This window comes from Gracilinanus agilis, chromosome 1, assembly GCF_016433145.1.
Source record: "Gracilinanus agilis isolate LMUSP501 chromosome 1, AgileGrace, whole genome shotgun sequence".
Classification (NCBI taxonomy): Eukaryota; Metazoa; Chordata; class Mammalia; order Didelphimorphia; family Didelphidae; genus Gracilinanus; species Gracilinanus agilis.
In genome coordinates this window covers 370,883,854-370,901,601 of record NC_058130.1, presented here as the reverse complement: position 1 = coordinate 370,901,601, position 17,748 = coordinate 370,883,854, and the positions used below count along the sequence as shown (strand labels likewise).

At 36.0% G+C, this 17,748-nt stretch overlaps 1 protein-coding gene across 1 annotated transcript in view; it reads right to left on the bottom strand.

The window, feature by feature from the left end:
• The window catches only part of HCN1 (hyperpolarization activated cyclic nucleotide gated potassium channel 1), a 641,980-nt gene extending 625,060 nt beyond the window's left edge, over positions 1–16,920 (bottom strand). The window contains exon 1 of the mRNA XM_044657751.1: positions 16,490–16,920. Coding sequence (XP_044513686.1) covers positions 16,490–16,920 — 431 coding nt within the window. The remainder of the gene's footprint in view (positions 1–16,489) is intronic.
• Positions 16,921–17,748: the final 828 nt, after the last annotated feature.

Genomic DNA, 17,748 nt, shown 5'->3' with positions numbered 1-17,748 from the left:
GTAGGGGGGTGAAGGGGAAAGTAGGAGCATATATCATGTAACCATGTTAAAAATGAATATTAATAAATGTTTAAATTTTTAAAAAATCATTCATGCCTGTTTAACATTTTTAAAACTTTATTCCTGGTATGTGAGAAGCCACCCAACTACACAGTTACAACTACCTAGCCCTCACACTCCTCACTTTCACCTGAAGTACTTGGGCTACTGAGGTAAAAGAGAATTTTTAACTGAATTCTTCAGAAAATTATTTGAATGAGGTGGCACAGAAGGTAAAATATGGGACATGAATTCAAGAATATCTGAATTGGATTCCTACCTCAGATATTCACTAGCTTTACAATTTTGAACAAGTTACTTAACTTGAATCCACCTCATTTTCCTTATCTATAAAATGGGTATAATAATTATAACTACCATATGGAGTTGAGAGTTGTGATGATCAGTTAATAAGCATTATTTGTTAATAATGTATTAGGAGTTATACTCAGTGATGGGGATACAAAAGGAAAAAAAAGCAAAAGATGACCCCAGTTATCAAGGAACTCATCATCTAAAGAGGATAACAGGATATCAATAACTATATACAAACAAGTTATATGCAGGACAAGTTAAAAATAATCAACAGAAGGAATGCACACATTAGGAAATCCTTTCTGTAGAAGTTAGGATTTTAATTAGCAATTGAAAAAAGCCAGGGAAGCCAGGAAGGATACTAGGAAGGAGAGCATTTCAGCCATGGGAGATGACCAGAGAAAATATCAAGAGTGAGAGATGGAGTATCTTGTGCAAAGAAGAGCAAGGAGGCCAGTTTTATTCATTCATAAAATGTTTAAATATATGTATGTGTAAGAAAGGTACTATATCCATACATACATGTTTATGTATACATAAATGCTTTTCAAATCTTAAAACACAATATAAATGCTATTATTGTTATTATCATCTTTTTTCTATCATGGGTAGATATGCAATAAAGGTGTTTTCATGAATGGACATTACTCAATTTGAATTTCTCTCCTAGAACCTCTGAGCCCAAATATTTCTGTTCTATCATTATTATTCTTTCTTCATAATATTACAGGTATCAATGGTCTAGCAAGGCATATTAGTATAGGACCTTATCTTCTAGCAGCACTGTTCCAAATGTACACATATAAGGAAATTAAGATATGAATGTGGTACAGTGAATATATCCCTGGATTTGGGATGAAAGGAATGAAGTTTGGATTATTATCTAAATGTATAATTCTGGGTGATTCAATTCAACATTTATTCTGTGAGTATATACATTATGCCAGGTTTTGGTGACAGAGACAAAACTGATGTACTTCCTTTGTTCAAGGACCTCATTTTCTTTGGCAAGTCACTTTTTTTTCTGAGTCTGAGTTTTCTCCTTTGTAAAATAAAGGGATTGGATTATGTGATCTTTATATTACTTTCTAGCTCCAAATCTAAGATTTTAGAATCCTAAGAATTATAAAGAATTTTAAGGGAGAGAATACTAACAATTGGGGGAAATTAGGAAAGAAATGGAAGTTCACTTGAGCCCTGAATGAAGATAAGGGAGATAAAGAATTAATAAATAAGAACAAGCTCTCCCTCTCTCTCTCTCTCTCTCTCTCTCCATATATATGTATATATATATGTATACAAATATATATATATATATATTTGTACGCACATGTAAGTCAAATAATGCTTTCTCTAGTGTGAGGAGGGAGGGAGGAAAGGAGTCACATGAGAAATTTAATGTAACAAATAAATTTAAACTAAAAAAAGATAACATTTCCAGACATATGGAACAGACAACCTGTGCAAAGTCACAGAGAAGCATTGGGGATACTGAGTTATACTAGCAGCCCAATTTGTCTGAAACATAATGTGTGAATAGAAGTAATATGAAAATAAATTTGAAAATGTAGGATGAGGCCAGATTGTTGAAGGCTTTAAATACCAGTCTAGGGGTGAATTTTATCTGAAACTTCATAGAAAGCAGTCGAAGATATTTGGCCAAAAACATGATCTGGTCAAACCTTTATATTAGGAAACTTATTTTAGCAGTTGTGTGGAGGATGGTTTAGAGAAAACAGACTAGAAGCAGAAAGAGTAATTTGGAGGCTTCTGAAATAGCAAGACAGGAGATGAGGAGAGTCACAATTAGGGCAGTGATGGTGTGTACAAAGAAGAGCTGGACCTGAGAGGAATTATGAGGATAGAAATGACAAAACTAAGAAAGTGAAAAAGCAGGGAGAAGAATCAAAAACAACCTTGAGGTTACAACATTTAGAAACTTGGACAAATCAGTTTCAATCAAATGATAGTTCCTGAAGCCAGATTGGCGAGGAGTTAAAAAATAAATAAGAAGTAAAGAAGTAGAAGAAACAAGTTCAGCCAATTCCTTCTCAGTTTCGACCTGCAATCACTCTTTGATCAGTACAGTAGAATTCACAGCCACTAGAACAATTATTTTCTAATCAAGACCTTCATAAAAAGAAAATATGCCTATGCCTCTTTAAGAGAGAGGTTAACACAAAAATGCATGTTCTAAGCTCTAGTGTAGCAAGATAATTAATAGCTTTGTGACCTAACTTGCATGATCATTGGACCTGCAGAAGATAATTGACAGGATTGCCATTCTTCTTTGTGGTTGAATATAGAGACACTTGACCAGAAGTCCTGTCCACACTCTGCTTATCGGAAGACTGCCTATGACACCCATAAAAATATGGGCTGACAAGTCTTCATTGGTGAAAAATCCAATCAGATTATTGCAAAAGTTTAACACAGTCAAGTAGGCAGTTTTTCAGTGCAAACAGATGGCAATGATTTTTAGGCAAAGGGGATGACATATTTTTGTGAAATATTATAACACCCTAAAACTTGATTCTAACTGAAGAGAAGTAATATAACTATTTTCTGGTGCCTTTTTTTTACAAGTGCCTTTTGTCTAAGTACTGACTTGTGACAGGTATTTGAATCTGTGTGAGTTCAACAATGTTGGGTATAGTTAAATTGCAAGCCTGTCGAGACACTTGACAAGAGAAACAGAAATGCAAACTTACAGGAACCCAGATCTTAAAAACTGAAAAAAAAATCCTATGATTCAGTAAAATCCTGGTTCCAGCAAAGAAAATCCCTTTCAAATGCCACTGACTTTTTTACCACACCTTATACAGATTAATTTCCTATTCCCAAATACCCCACAGTGTTTCCAGCAGAGTCCTTGTGGTATCCAGGACACTGATTCAAGCATGCCTTGTGGTCTTTGCTCTCTCCTGTTATTTGCCTACAATGAGCTCTCTAATAATTAGGGCTGAATACACTGCACTTTTTAAAATTAAACCAAGCCTCTGGGAAAGAATCATGGAAATAGATGGTTAAAGGACATCCAGGCAATTAACAAGTATGATAAAGTTAAAAATTAAAGATGCCAAAGTAGGTTAAGAGCTTTTTTTTTTCTTTTTCTCACCCCAGCCTCCTCCACCCACCAATTTTATATGTTAGTATCTAGGAGAATCTCCATCAGTTTAATGATCAAAAAAAATAAAAGAAGGAAGGGAGGAATTCAGGGAGGGAGGAAAGAAGAAATAAATGAAGGGAAGAAGGAAGGAAAGAAAGAAAGCAGGAAGAGAGGAAGTGAGGGAGGAGAGGATGAAGCAAATAAGAGAGGGAGGGAGAGGAACAAAGGGGAAAAGAAATATATATAAAGAATATTATAGAAATTCCATGTTTTAATAAATTAGCTCAGCTTTGATTTAAATTGTTTAAAAAATATTTTTCCTCCCAGGGTAACACAAACAAATTGTAAATTCTGCTGGACATAGCTAGCCGATACAGATTCAAATTAAAATCTACAAAAACCTATCCTTCTAGAGTAGACACAGATTTAATTTCTTTAAAAGCATGACAAACCTCTAAAATAAAATAGATTCTGTATTTAAGGATCTTCACAATCTCACATCAACCTATCTTTGCAGATTTTTTTATTCACTCTCAAGATTATATACTCCAGCCCAATGAAATTACTTAATGTTCCTCATACATGGCATTTCAACTCCCACCATCCCCATGCCCTTGAACAGGCTGTACCTCAAGCATAGGATACTGTCCCTCCTCACTGCCACATTTTGAAATTCATAGCATCCTTCAGAGCTCAGCTCAAATGCCACCTCCCACACAAAGCCTTTTTTGATCCATACCTCCCAAGTTAATTTTTGCTCTTTCCGTCCCCAAATTACCTGGTATTATGTTGCATATACACATGCAAACATGTATATACACATATAAATGTATTTATCATTATAAATGTTTCTACCCAATAGAATATAATCTCTCTGAGAGGAAGCACAGTTTACATTACCAAGCATAGAATAACCCCAGGAAAATAATGCACACTGTTTTCTTAATACATATTTATTAATTGCATGTTTATAGGCAAACTAAAGGGGAATATTATATATATGTACATACACATATATGTATGTATGTGTGTGTTTGTATGTGTAAAAGTCACATGCCCTTAATGAATTATTTTCTTTCCCAGGAACATAAAAATGCAACATTTTCAGAAAATATGTTTTTATGAGCTATGCATATCACTTTTCATTGCCTTCAAAGTCTAGAGATGGAAGGTTTAAAATACAATTTAGCCAAGGACCATATCTTTTCTCCTAAAAATTGTAATCTTGGTTATTGTTAATAGCCATTATTAATGGATTAAGAATTATTTATGTCAAGGTCAACTTTATCTCTTATCCTTTCCATTAATTTTATATGACAATCTTTTATTTGGGCACAACTTTTATCAGTGTTTTCCTTTTACTGTTCTGCTATTAGCAGGTTTACCAATGAATTGTTTCGGATGGAGGTGAGGGGCAAAAAAGCATGTCTTGGATAGTTTACAGTTACATTTAAAAATGATACACTTGTCTCTGAAAATGTAGGCTTTTCCTTAATTATACCTGGAGATGGTCTATAAATTTCTTCTTCATTATAAAACAGAATTGTAAACTTGCATAGTATTGAAAACCAGGGAAGATAATTTGCCAAACCAAGATGGAAAAAACAAATTAGACAATGCCATATTTGAAAATCATGTAATTTTTCTTCATTCTATTGCCATTAGAAATAGAACAATCCCTTTCACTTTACTCTACTGATGACAACATTAATTTCCCTAAAGCAATGAAAGTCTTGTAGCTTTCTGGAGATGAGATACAGCACAAAGTATCCACAGTAACATATTCTAACTCCTAAAATCTCTCATAGGAAAAGAATCAATTTGATGCCTCCCAAAAATAATTTCTTTTTTTTCCAGCCTCAAGAAACCAAAAGGCATCAATGTTCTCAAATGCATGCATAATTGTAAGGTAAAAAACCAAAAAAAAAAAACAAACAAAAAACAACCACTTGTTACAAAGTTGTATGTATTAGGTTTTTACCTACAGGATATTTTGCTATTGAGTCTATTTTCTGGAGGGAAGGATGAAAGAGTCAAACTAGACACTTGACCTCAAACTGGAAAAACAAAACTGATTAGCTGAATGTTTCAGCATCTAAATGGATCTTTTCACAGGTATGGAGATCAGTCAGTTTGTATTTCTCATTTCCTAGATTAAAAAGCAAATAAGTAAGTTGGTGTTTCCAGTTTGCCCATGTCCATAAAGACCACAAATTACTTCATTCTTTTTACAAAAGGACCCACATGTGTATAAACTGATAGAGAATTTAAAATGAATTACTAGTATTTTTCTTAATATTAAGTTTTAGAAATATTAATTTATATTAAAATATTTTGTATTTTCTCTTAATAAAATAATTAACCTTTTTCTCTTTAGATAGTTCTTGCTTCATTTTTCTCTTTTTACTAACAGACATAAACAAGGGCTATAGACTATTTTCTTCTAGTCCTACGTTTTAAATACAAAGGAATCTCCTTAGGCCCATGACTTTTTTTTTAACTTTTTTTTTATTTTAAACCCTTAACTTCTGTGTATTGACTTACAGGTGGAAGATTGGTAAGGGTAGGCAATGGGGGTCAAGTGACTTGCCCAGGGTCACACAGCTGGGAAGTGTCTGAGGCCGGATTTGAACCTAGGACCTCCTGTCTCTAGGCCTGGCTCTCAATCCACTAAGCTACCCAGCTGTCCCCCCCCCCATGACTTTTATTAAAAAAAAATCTTCTTAATGTGATCCAGAATTGAATATCTCTAGAAACATTATTTTGCTCTTTAACTTTTTTAACATATAACCAAACAGCCCTTGAAAAAAATTGTGTAGTCCTTTTGTGTTTCTCCTCTCAATGGGTCTCATTCAGCCTTCTTAAACACTCTCTATTCTCATAGTATCCCTAAAAACCTATCAATTCATTTTCACTAAAACATGTAACTAACTGATAGCTTATAATACTAATCATCTTAAAGGAATTTGAATTTTAATGGGACTCAAGTACTTCAGGCAAGGGCAATAAATTACTACTTATAGAAATTCATTTATTTGGAAGATGCTTGAAAAGTTATTTTGAAAGGGTCTTCCCCAAATAATATTATATGAAAGATTCCTACTTCAAAGACAAATTTAATATGACATCCCAAGAAGAAAAACATGATCATATAATGATATAATTCCAGAATAAGGACTTGACTCAGGAAAATCAGCTAAGGAACTCTGTGGTTATAAAAAAAATTACTTAACCTTTCTGTCCCTATCCCCTGTAAAATGATACCATTTAACCAAATGATCTAAGTTTCTTTTCATATCCAAATTCTAAAAAGCTATGTAATTTCAGATGCTATAAACAAAAATAATTCTGTTTTATGTAATCCTTTAATCATTAATAAGTTGCAATATATCAACAATGAAGGGGGTAGCTGGATGGCTCAGTGAACTGAGAGTCAGGCCCAGAGACTGGAAGTCCTGGGTTTGAATCTGGCCTTGTACACTTTCTAGCTGTGTGAAACTGGGCGAGTCACTTTATCCCCATTGCCTAGCTCTTACCATTCTTTTGCCTTGGAACCAATACACAATACCGATTCTTCTAAGACAGAAGGTAAGGATTAAAAAATTCTTTTTAAACTATGAAGGATTATGTAAAATAAATAGTATGAAGGATGTTATCCAAGAAATGTTTTAACCAGAAAAGAATGTAAGATGAGAGCAAGGTTTATTTGATGGAAAATGTCTAATTGTTATAGGCAAAATATCAAGAAACCTTAAGGAAGGCTACCAATAGGTTATGAAGATACATCTTCTCCCACCCAGGGAGAATTCATTAAGAGGCAAAGACAAAAATTGAATAGAATAAAAGGCAATGTGTAGGTCTAAGCTATACAATTCTTATAAAAATACATGTCAGTAAGTTTATAGGTGCACTGAAACAATAAAGAATTGTTGGAAACCTATGCTAGTGAATATATGCCTAAAGCCATAATCATGAGTTACCTATTGTGTATTTCGGAACTTTTATCTAAATTTTTTTGTCCAAATATCAACCAAAAACTCTATTATTGTTCAGTCCTTATTCAGTCTTGTCTGACTATTCATGACACCATTAGGGGTTTTCTTGGCAGATTCTGACACAGTTTGCCATTTCCTTCTCCATCTCATTTTATGGATAAAGAAATAAAGACAAACACAGTTTAATGACTTGCCCTGGGACATTATAAGAGTTTGAGTCCAGATTTGAACTCAGGAAAAAGAGTCTTCCTGACTCCAGGTCCATAATGTACCACCTTGCTGCTTCCAAACAAAATATTGACTCCTCAATTACTCCTAATTTTTATGATCAGTTGCAAAAAGAAAAAAGAGGTGGACAGCTGGGTAGCTCAGTGGATTGAGAGCCAGAACTAGAGAGGAATGTTCTAAGTTCAAATTTGGCCTCAGACACTTCCCAGCTATGTGACCCTGGGCAAGTCACTTAACCCCCATTGCCTAGGCCTTACCACTCTTCTGCCTTGGAGCCAATACACAGTATTGAAGTTTATATAAGAGTATTTTTAAAAAAGAAATAAGAGGGAATATTTCTCAAATATTGGACTGCAAACTCTTCTTAATAGATTATAAGATCTATAAGATTGGGAACTATTTCTTATTTATCTCTGTATCCCTTAACTATGTCTTGGACAAGAAGGTAGCCAGCATATGTTCAATTAAGTGGTGTTGATGTACCCTCTCTAATATTTGTCCTTCAGTCACTGACTTATTCAAGAAAAATTCAATCTTTACTTACAAGCTTCTACTGGATTTTTCCTTTATATTTAACCTTTCCTCTCTATGTCTCCCCTACCTCCAAAAACATCATTTTGGTAAATCCAATTTCTAAAGAAAAGGCCAGAAAATTCTGCAAAAGGTAGCATAGTATTTCCTGCAGACTACACAGTATACCATTATGTTGAATTTTCATAATTTCTTAAATTTGCATAATGTCTTAAAATTTCCTTTTCCAAATTTACTACTTACCACATACTTCAAATTCTAGTTTATAAGGTATTTTTCTAGTGATTATTTCATTAGGCATGTGAGTTAATCACAGTAAGTATAATTAATTTCATTTTATTGATGAAAAACAGAAAGATTAAGTTACTTTCCTAAGATAACACAGCTAGTAAGGAAATTGTTACTAGAACCCAGATATCCTAACTCCATTTCCAAATCAATTTCCCTCATACTATGTGTTCTATCAGGTTAATGAGGAGAAAGTAAATTTATCTGTTTGAAGTACATATTATGGAATTAGACAACACATGACTCTCATATTAAAACCTAATGAATTAATAAATTTTGAATAAATATAAGAACACTTGATGTAGCTCCTATCCTACTTAGGAATATTACTTCTTTAACAATGAGCAATATCTCTACATCAGTGAATTAAAATAGAACTTGGATAAAACAAAGATTTTTGTTAAAAAAAAAGATTGTAAACAGGAAGAGATAAAATTTTTAGATTAAAATATACTCCAATGCTCCAAGAAACTGAGATTTCATCAGAGTAGATACCATTATTAGCAATACAGATCACAAGTCTCTATGACTCTTTAGAATGTCTTGGAGAAACGCTATGACGAAAAGCAAAAAATTATTATGACCTAGCTAAACTCAAGGATGAGTATTTCAAAATATATCTAGATTAGTTCTCAAACAATATAAAATTAACTCCATTTAATTTTTGTTTGAAATTATTTTTGAATGTTTAATATTTTAATACTTCAAAAACAAGATTAAGGCCATAAATACATTTTGTAGATAGAGTAGTAAGAAAAGATTCACATACATATAATGAATTAGCTGGATGAATGTTTTATCTTAGGTGGCATGGAAAGTCCGAAACATAAATGCCTTACACTGTAGTTAAGGTATCTGTTGATTATGTGTGAGGGTTTGTTTCTTTGTTTATTTTTCCTGTCGCTTAAATAATAATGATTCTCATTTATATAATGATTTAACATTTAAAAAGCTTTTTAATATATTAAAATTATAACTACTGGGGACTACCCAAGTCCCCATTAGTAATATAATGAATCCCTTGAACTGACCATGTGTATTCAAATTCTTACTATTCAATATTTAATATTATATTTGATTCTAGGACAATGAAAACATTAGTATGAATGCCTCATTTCATAAGAATTCTTCATTTGCCCTAATTTGAATCTCTTGTATTATAAACCTCATTTTACAGATGAAGCTCAAAGTATGTAAAAGATTTGTTCAGTTATAGCACTTTGAAGCATTTGAGACAATATGGAAATTTAGGTAGGTCATCCTGATGCCAGGTTGCTACTCTATCCACTCCACTTTGATGCTTCTAGATTCTAACTCCTCAAGGTCTGAGGCTGTTTAGTCTCTTCTTTGTATCTCTAGTTCTTGGCACAATGCCATTAAGAAATATTTGTTGAATAGAGTTGGAGGGAAAGAAATGGCATTGACATCTAGATTGACACCGAGTTTTCAAGATGATATGGCCAGGTTTTTGTTTGTTTGTTTTTCTGTCACCATGTACTATAGATTGATCCAGTATTTTTTTTTAAATGGACTATGTCAAATTTCAGAAGTCAGAATGTATTTTGTTCTAATGATCAAGATTGCTCTCTTCTTGAACAAGCACTGTTAATTTTATCCTGTGTTTCTTTTTGGCAATATTCACAAGGCATTTGCATTTTTAAATGATACAGGCTTCTTGTCTTTCTCATGTATTACACAAACAGCTTGAATTTATCCTATGTCTTTCCTCTAGGGAGCCTCAACTGCTTGATATGTTATTTCCATTTTCCTAACAGCAGCCACGTGAGGTAAGAAGCAATTAGGTATTATTATCCCTATACTCAGAATAAGCAAATTGAGAATCTAAGAGGATGAGTAATTTCCCCAAGGTCACAAAGCTAGTCTGAAGAAGCACAGGGACTAGAACTCTGTTCTAAGTCTAGCCCAGAGTTAGTACTCCTGAAATGTGACTTGACCCTGACAAATGAGACTAATAATCAAATAATCAAACAGCCTAATTGTTTTAGAATCATAACTTGTATATTATTACTAATGTTAGTTCCTCATAGCTAGCTTTGTGTATATTTCTATACATATTGCATACAAGTTTTCATAATTTTGATAAGCTAATTCATGAGATTTCAATTCAAATCCTACCTCACATTCTTACTAGCTATGTGAATCTGGTCAAGTCATATCTTTTCTGGGCCTCAGTTTCCTTATCTGTAAAATGAGGTGACTGGACTTGATGACCTCTAATATTTCTCACAGTTCTAAAAATATGAGCCCACAAGCACTGAAGTGATAAATGTAAAAGAGAGGAGGTCTGGAAAATATGATGAATTTGAACAGAGAAGTCTATGTTAGTTTCCCCCCCTTTTCCTCTTTCCCATTGCCCAAATTAACTAGATAACTGCTCAATCTTCTTTGATTTGAGTGTATTAAGTCAACCTTCAGCTGGGTCTCATTTTTAGATATATACCTGAGACAAGACAACAGCATTAGATAATTACCCAGAGTTCCCCTGAAAGTACTAGGATGTTTTTTACAGGTAGCAGAAATGGAAGAGAAAAATACTTGAATGAATTTCAGGGCCTATGAAGTTTTGCATAGTACAAGATAGAATCTCCCAGAATATAAGTGAGAAAATGAAATTTTTCTCTGAGTCTCTGATCACCTAATGGTAGGCTATGAACCAAACTGTTTCTACAAAATTTATTTTTAGAAGTGAAATTGAAGCACAACTCAAAATAATTTTGTTTCTTAGTACATGCAGTTTTTATTTTCCTTCTTTACCCTTAAATGTGTCCATTAAATATATATGATGTCCACCTTTTATATATTGCTATTTATTTATTTCTGAACTTAGAGTAAAAGTGAATGCTACAGAACCTATTCAGTTCTCTCTCTTTTTTGTTAATAACCTGACATAATCTTTATTATTACAAATGCTTCCATTTTCCAAACTTAATAGTAGTAATAACTCTTATTTCTAAGTACTAGAGAAGTCAGAAAGATTTTCATATCTAATAAAGGAGAATATTGGCAGAGGAATTTAATTATGCCAATATTCTTCACCTGTCCAGGGCTCAGTTTCTTCACCCTATACAGTGAAGACATTGGAGCAGATCAATATTTCTAAACTTTTTTTTGTTGTAGATTCTTTGACAGTATAATGAAGCTCATCCTTTTCTGAAAGATATATTAAATGTATCTAATCAAATATACGGTATTATAAAGAAAACCAATTACATTGAGATAAAAATATCAAAATATTTTCCAGAATCAAAACACTTAGCCTAGATAATCTCTAAGTGCCCTTCCAACTGAAAAGTGCTATGATGTTCGTAATCAAGTAAATATGCATCAAAAAATAAAATACTTTCTACCAATACATTAGAGATTACTTTAAAATTTTCATTTTTGAAATAAAAATTTATATATGACAAAGTTCTACCTTTTTAAATGTAATCTTGTGATGAGACTCCATTTTATCCAATTCTCCCCATCTTTTTAAAGGAGAGACACCTGTTGGTGAAAAATTTGACCAGGAAAAAAAAGATATTTTAAAGTACTCCTAAAAAAATGAACTGTCACTTTAAAAGTAATCATTTAGTATAGAGTGACAGAATTTATGCCATTTAGCAAGTTTTAACTAGTATATCATACCCTTGAGATTCACTATCACAATCTCTTAGCTATGAACAAATACAAACCCTATATCCTCCACTGAGCATTTTAGTTTAATTGAGCTAAATACATAATCCATTATTGTTCTTGTACTGCCAATAGAGGAAATGACCTTTAGCACTCATTCAAATTATGAATAGGAATATTTAAATCATGGGAAGATAAAAACTTCTGCAGGCTTCCATAGTCAATCTGGATGGTGAATGAAAGGAAGTATTCCAGAAAATTATCTGTGTGCATTCAGTGCAAAGACAATATAACAGTTGGCTAATTAGACCTTAAACCCCAGAAGGTTGAATTGTTTTCTTGTGAGAGGCTCCTGGAAAAAAAAAAGTAGTCCCTTTATGGCTGAGCTGCGTAATACAGGTGGAACTTCCCTTCCCCGATACACACACCAGTGGTAAAGAACTCCTACACTAAGACAGGATTGGCCGCAATACAACACACAATCAGAGTGCCAGAAATGGTGGCAACATGCATCAGGAAGTGAATCATAGCCTCTGGAGTGTTTATGTAGTACACAATGAGCTTTTCACACCAGAGTTCACACTAGTTAATGAAAGGCACTGGAAAAAAACTGTTATGACATCAGTCTACCTACCTTATCAGAACACAATTTGTCAGCATGATAGAATTCAAAAAGTTTTTAAATTAATATATCTATGAGCTATCCAAGATAGTAATGGGCATACCAGAAATGACAGGGGCCATCACAGAGTCACTAGAGAATAAGCAATGCTCAAAACCAAATTTATTTGTATAAATGTTGTAATCCATTTAAAATGTCAGAGTATCTGTCATAACAATTCAGGATGGATGAGATTTAGAGAATTTAAATACAATATATCCTAATGTACAAAAACAACTACAAAATGAACATTTCAGCTGATTAATCATCTGTTAGATTGTTGTAAATAAAACATTTAGACTTCAGACAACATTTTCTAGTTTTTGTCTAGTTACGTATTATCATAGAAGCCCAATTTGAATCTTCCTTTTCATTTGGATTGGGGGTAGGAGGTACTATCATCATAGTCTGATATTTATGGAGGAAAAAATAGAGTCTCTTCTGTCCTACTTTTTTATTGGAAAGGATCACCTGTCAGACCTAGCAGTAGCACTCTCACATTCTACAGTTGTAGAGAAAAAAACTAGCTACTCCCACTTAACAGTATGTACACAACTATATCCTCACCCCCCCCTTGTCACAGGTAGAAGTACGTCAGATACATGAATGGCAAAAACCTCAATCAAAATGGGCAGTGTTGACTCTTTAAGTATACAATTGTCCATATTACTTTTCTGCAGTATATCCTGGATCAAGGGGGGCCATGGCACACAAACAGTGCATTAAAAGTGAGGGTGACTGTCATTTAAATGGGACGCAAAAATCCAAGGGCATGCTCTTTATGCCTCATCAGCCCTCACTGGCAAGATAATTGACTTGTTAAACTTTATTATTCTCAGTGTCTAAATTAGTTCATGATATTAAGTTAAGCATTCAAGGAACCACATTAATTCTTTTTTCTAAGAGTTTTATTTATTACTAAAGAATAGAAAGTAATGGGAAGAAGGCCTTATAATTTAATACTTTAATCTTGTATTAAAGATTTACACAACTTTTCTCTTTTAAATAACTGGTGCTACAATTCTAAAAATTAATTGTGCATTAGTGTATATCACAAGTATTGATTATTTTAGGAGGAGGATTAAAAAGTAAACTATCTACATTGTTTGACAAAAAAAAAGAGAGAGACCACTGTCAATATTTTGGAAGAATGTAGTAAAATAGTATGTGAATTTTATATTTCAAATAAGCATAAATAAGCAATTGTACCTTAAGCTATTTTTATTAAGTAACTGTATTATAACCTAAAACAATATCAAATATGTTCAGCTGGTATCTTAATAGTAATGATCATTTACTTAATATAAATCCACAGAAAATCATGTTTTTCTATTTATTCAAGAGAAACTGCCTAACCCAAAAGTCTTATTATATTGATTCTTTCCACAGCTAGATGCCGATTCTCTGAAAGTGAGTTATAATAAAGGCATACTCTTAATCCATTTACTTCAGGAAAAGTTGGTGCCATTGTTGTTTTGGAAAAGGTACCTATTGTAGCAGACATTTCAGTACAAATTAGAAAGGAAAGAAAAAATCTCAACATTAAAAAAAAAAAAAAGCTTTGGTAACCCTCAAATTTTAAGTATATCATTCCTTCACAGAAAACATGTCTAGTCTCAGACACCTGCTGGGCTTATCTGGGTTTTAGTATGTTATCACTTTGAAAGTTTTGTTCTTTATTCACTCAAAACTTCAATATGCTTATGTGCATATTTGTATATAAATATGCAGGCTATATATGTATTAATTTTTATTATTGCTACTCAGACTGTATTGGAACCGTTTCCATTTTTAAAAGCACAAATATGTAAAAATTGACTTACATTTTAATGAAAGGGAAGATAATATTTTGTTTTTCAGTATCCTTTTGTGAACAAAATATTATAATCCTTTTCTCTCTGGGGAAGGTACATTTCCAAGTTTGACTCAAGAAGTATATCTCTATGATGTGTTTTTTTTTAGCCTACTTAAAGTGAGAATCCTTCTAAGCAAACTATTATTAATGAACTCTAACATAAAGGTTAATGGGTCCCAACAATGCCTTCTACAGACTCATCTCCCTCCTTTCCAAAATCAGTCTCAGAAAAACACACACATGAGCTCATATCTTTACATGTAGATAAAAGGTGTTACTAATTTCTGAGATGCTGCAAATTTCCGGGAAGGCAAGGGCAGATACCCCAAGGTTGTGCTTGGCAGTGGACCGAATTTTCCACAGCTACTACCATTCAGAACTGTGGACAGCTCCTGTTTAGGCTAAAATGTAAAATTCTTTTCCTTTTTTTTCCACCCACAGCTCAAGTGACTGTCTTTTTTAAAAACTTACAAAGATGCTAAGGTAACACACTTAGTGTCTCTTCCCACAAACTAGTTATTAAAAACAAACTACTTACATTTACAATCAACAGATCTGGGTGGAGATGTTTTTAATCTCCTGCCTACCAAAAGAGAAAGATGCTGACACTTAAAATCAGAGAACTATTCGCGCTCCTCTACACACAGACTTAAAATTACGGTTTTTTTTTTCCTTTAACAGCTTTCATTATTAAATGGAAAAACCAACAGTGCATTCAGAAGCTAATCTAAGTGGCTGCAGAGTATGTGCACACTAATAAGAGGATCTTGTTTCACGACCTTCGCTAGACAATCTCCAGGCGGACAAGTAAAGAGAACATTTCTACAATGCCAAGACCAGGAATATTGTCCTTGGCTTGAATTCTACACTGGCAGAAGTGTATAACAATCTTCGCCTTTCCCTCTCCTCTCTCCCCAGTTTTAACTTAAGTTAAGTAACCTGGGGAAAACAGAGAACAAGATATCTTAAGTTGAGCCAGATTTGTAGTCAAGGTCAAATAAGGGTGTTGCTCTGTTTCACTAGGGGGACTTTGGAAACGCCCCCTTTTCCTGCCAGGGGAACTTAATCTGAGCCTGGGGCTTCTTGACACGCTCTCACGGAGCCTGGAGGAGCTCAGCCTTAGTCTGGGTTCTGGATTTTCTTGAAAGCTAAAGCCAGGGAATGTCTAAATGTTTCTTACCTTCATCATATCACACACTATCTTAAAGGGAGTCAGTGGCAAGATATCTTGTGCACATGAACATATATAAAATATAGGAGATCTGCAGGGAGGACCAACAAGACCTTTAGAAGTATGGTGCCTCATTCTTCATTTTACCACCATACTTCTCCTGTAAACGCAAATTCTTTTCTTAGTCCCCTATTCTCTCCCTGGCGGGCGGGGGGTGAGGGGGGGGGAGGTGGAGAGTGGGAATCAGGATTTATTTTTGAGAAGAAAGTATCATAAGAAAAGAGCCTCAGGGGGATGTTGAGCGATCTTAGGTGCCCTAGGCATCTCTCTTGCCCCAAGCTCAGCACTTTGCATCTTCTACAGGTAAAACTTTCCCTGCTTCCGCCGTGCTTTCTCTTCCTCTCTAAAGTCGGAGGGAAGGAGACCAGACTGCTCCTCTAACAGTTGGGCAAGATTGAAGTGATATCTATCCCAGACTTGCTAAAAACTAGTTGAACAGAAGTGAGGCACTCCCAGCTATGGCAGCAGCCTACACCACTACCCCACCCCGCAGCCAGCCCCCAGCCCAATCCCGGGAGTGGGGGTGGGGGGCCTCCCTCCCAAGAGAGAGGAAACGGATTTGAGGGAAGGTGGGGCAAGGACCGGACCCCCGCCCCCTCACCTGAAATCACTATAAGGGTGGATAATCCAGAAACCTGCAGTTTTAACCCTTTCCTGCTCCTTCTCCACCGCCTTCTGACTGCCGAACATGCGGAGGGAGAATTTGTTGACGCCCGGCTGCAGCATGGAGGTGAATTGCCTTTGCATGAAGCCGTACTGCCGCCGGGGTCCCTCGGCATCCTCAAAGCCCACCACCGGCTCCTCGCCGCCGGCGCCCGCGCTGCCGCTGCTGCCCCCGTCCACCTTGAAGCACACGGAGTTGCCATGCTCTTTGGTGCTGCCCCCGCCGCCGCCCCCCGGGGGGCTACCCAGGTTCTTCTCTGCCGCGGCCCCAGCGGCCCCAGCCCCCGAGGAGGGGGGTTTCACGGGGAAGACGCTATTGCCGTCGTCCCGGCTGCTGGACGAGGAGTTGGGCTTCCCAGCGCCGTCCATGCTTGGAGGACGTGGTCGGTGGGGGAGCGGAGCTCCAGGCTCGCCAAAGGGGAAGACAGAAGAAGTGAAGTCAGAAGGGAGCCAAGGCTCGCTGCCCCTGCTCGCTAGGGCTCCCCGTCTGGCTCTCGCCGCCGCCGCCGCCGCTGCCGCCGCCGCCGCCGCCGCCGCGGCGTTTGTGCTGCTGCTCTGGCTGCTGATGGAAGCTAACCGTTCGGAGAGCCCAGGCTCTTGCCTCTCTCCCGCCTGCCTCACTTGGGCTGCTGCTTGGGCTGCCTCGCTCGCTTGTCGCTGCCTTCCCTTTCACTGCCCTCTGCTGGTAGAAAAGAGCCCTTCTCCTTTTCTTTTGCTCCCTCCCTTCCTCCTCTCAACACTTTCTCCGGACTCCTTCTGCGCGTGACATTGAGCTCAGGAGTCCTTGAAGATTCCGCCCCCCACCCTCCGCCCCTTTCCATTCAACGATGTGAAACAGTTTGTGTGTGCGTGTTGGAGCGAGAGAAAAGCGGGTCCAGGACGAGCGTGCACATTATCCGTGGGCTTGTGAGTGTGTGTTTCTGTGTTACAGAGACACACACAGGGCGTGTACGGCTAGCTGAGAGTCTAAGGCAGAATGTTTGAGCAATGTTAGGGAAAGAGAGTCTGGGCATGTGTGATGGGGACACTTGGCGTAAAGGGAACTTGGTGTGAGGAGGCTCTTTGGGAGAGTAAAGGGAAGCTACTAGGGTGGCAGGGACAACCTAGCGTGCCACAGAAACTGAAAGAGGGCAGGAGGGTGAAAGGACTAGGAGTGGATGACCTGAAGTGATCAGCTGCTTGTGCTTTTACAGATTA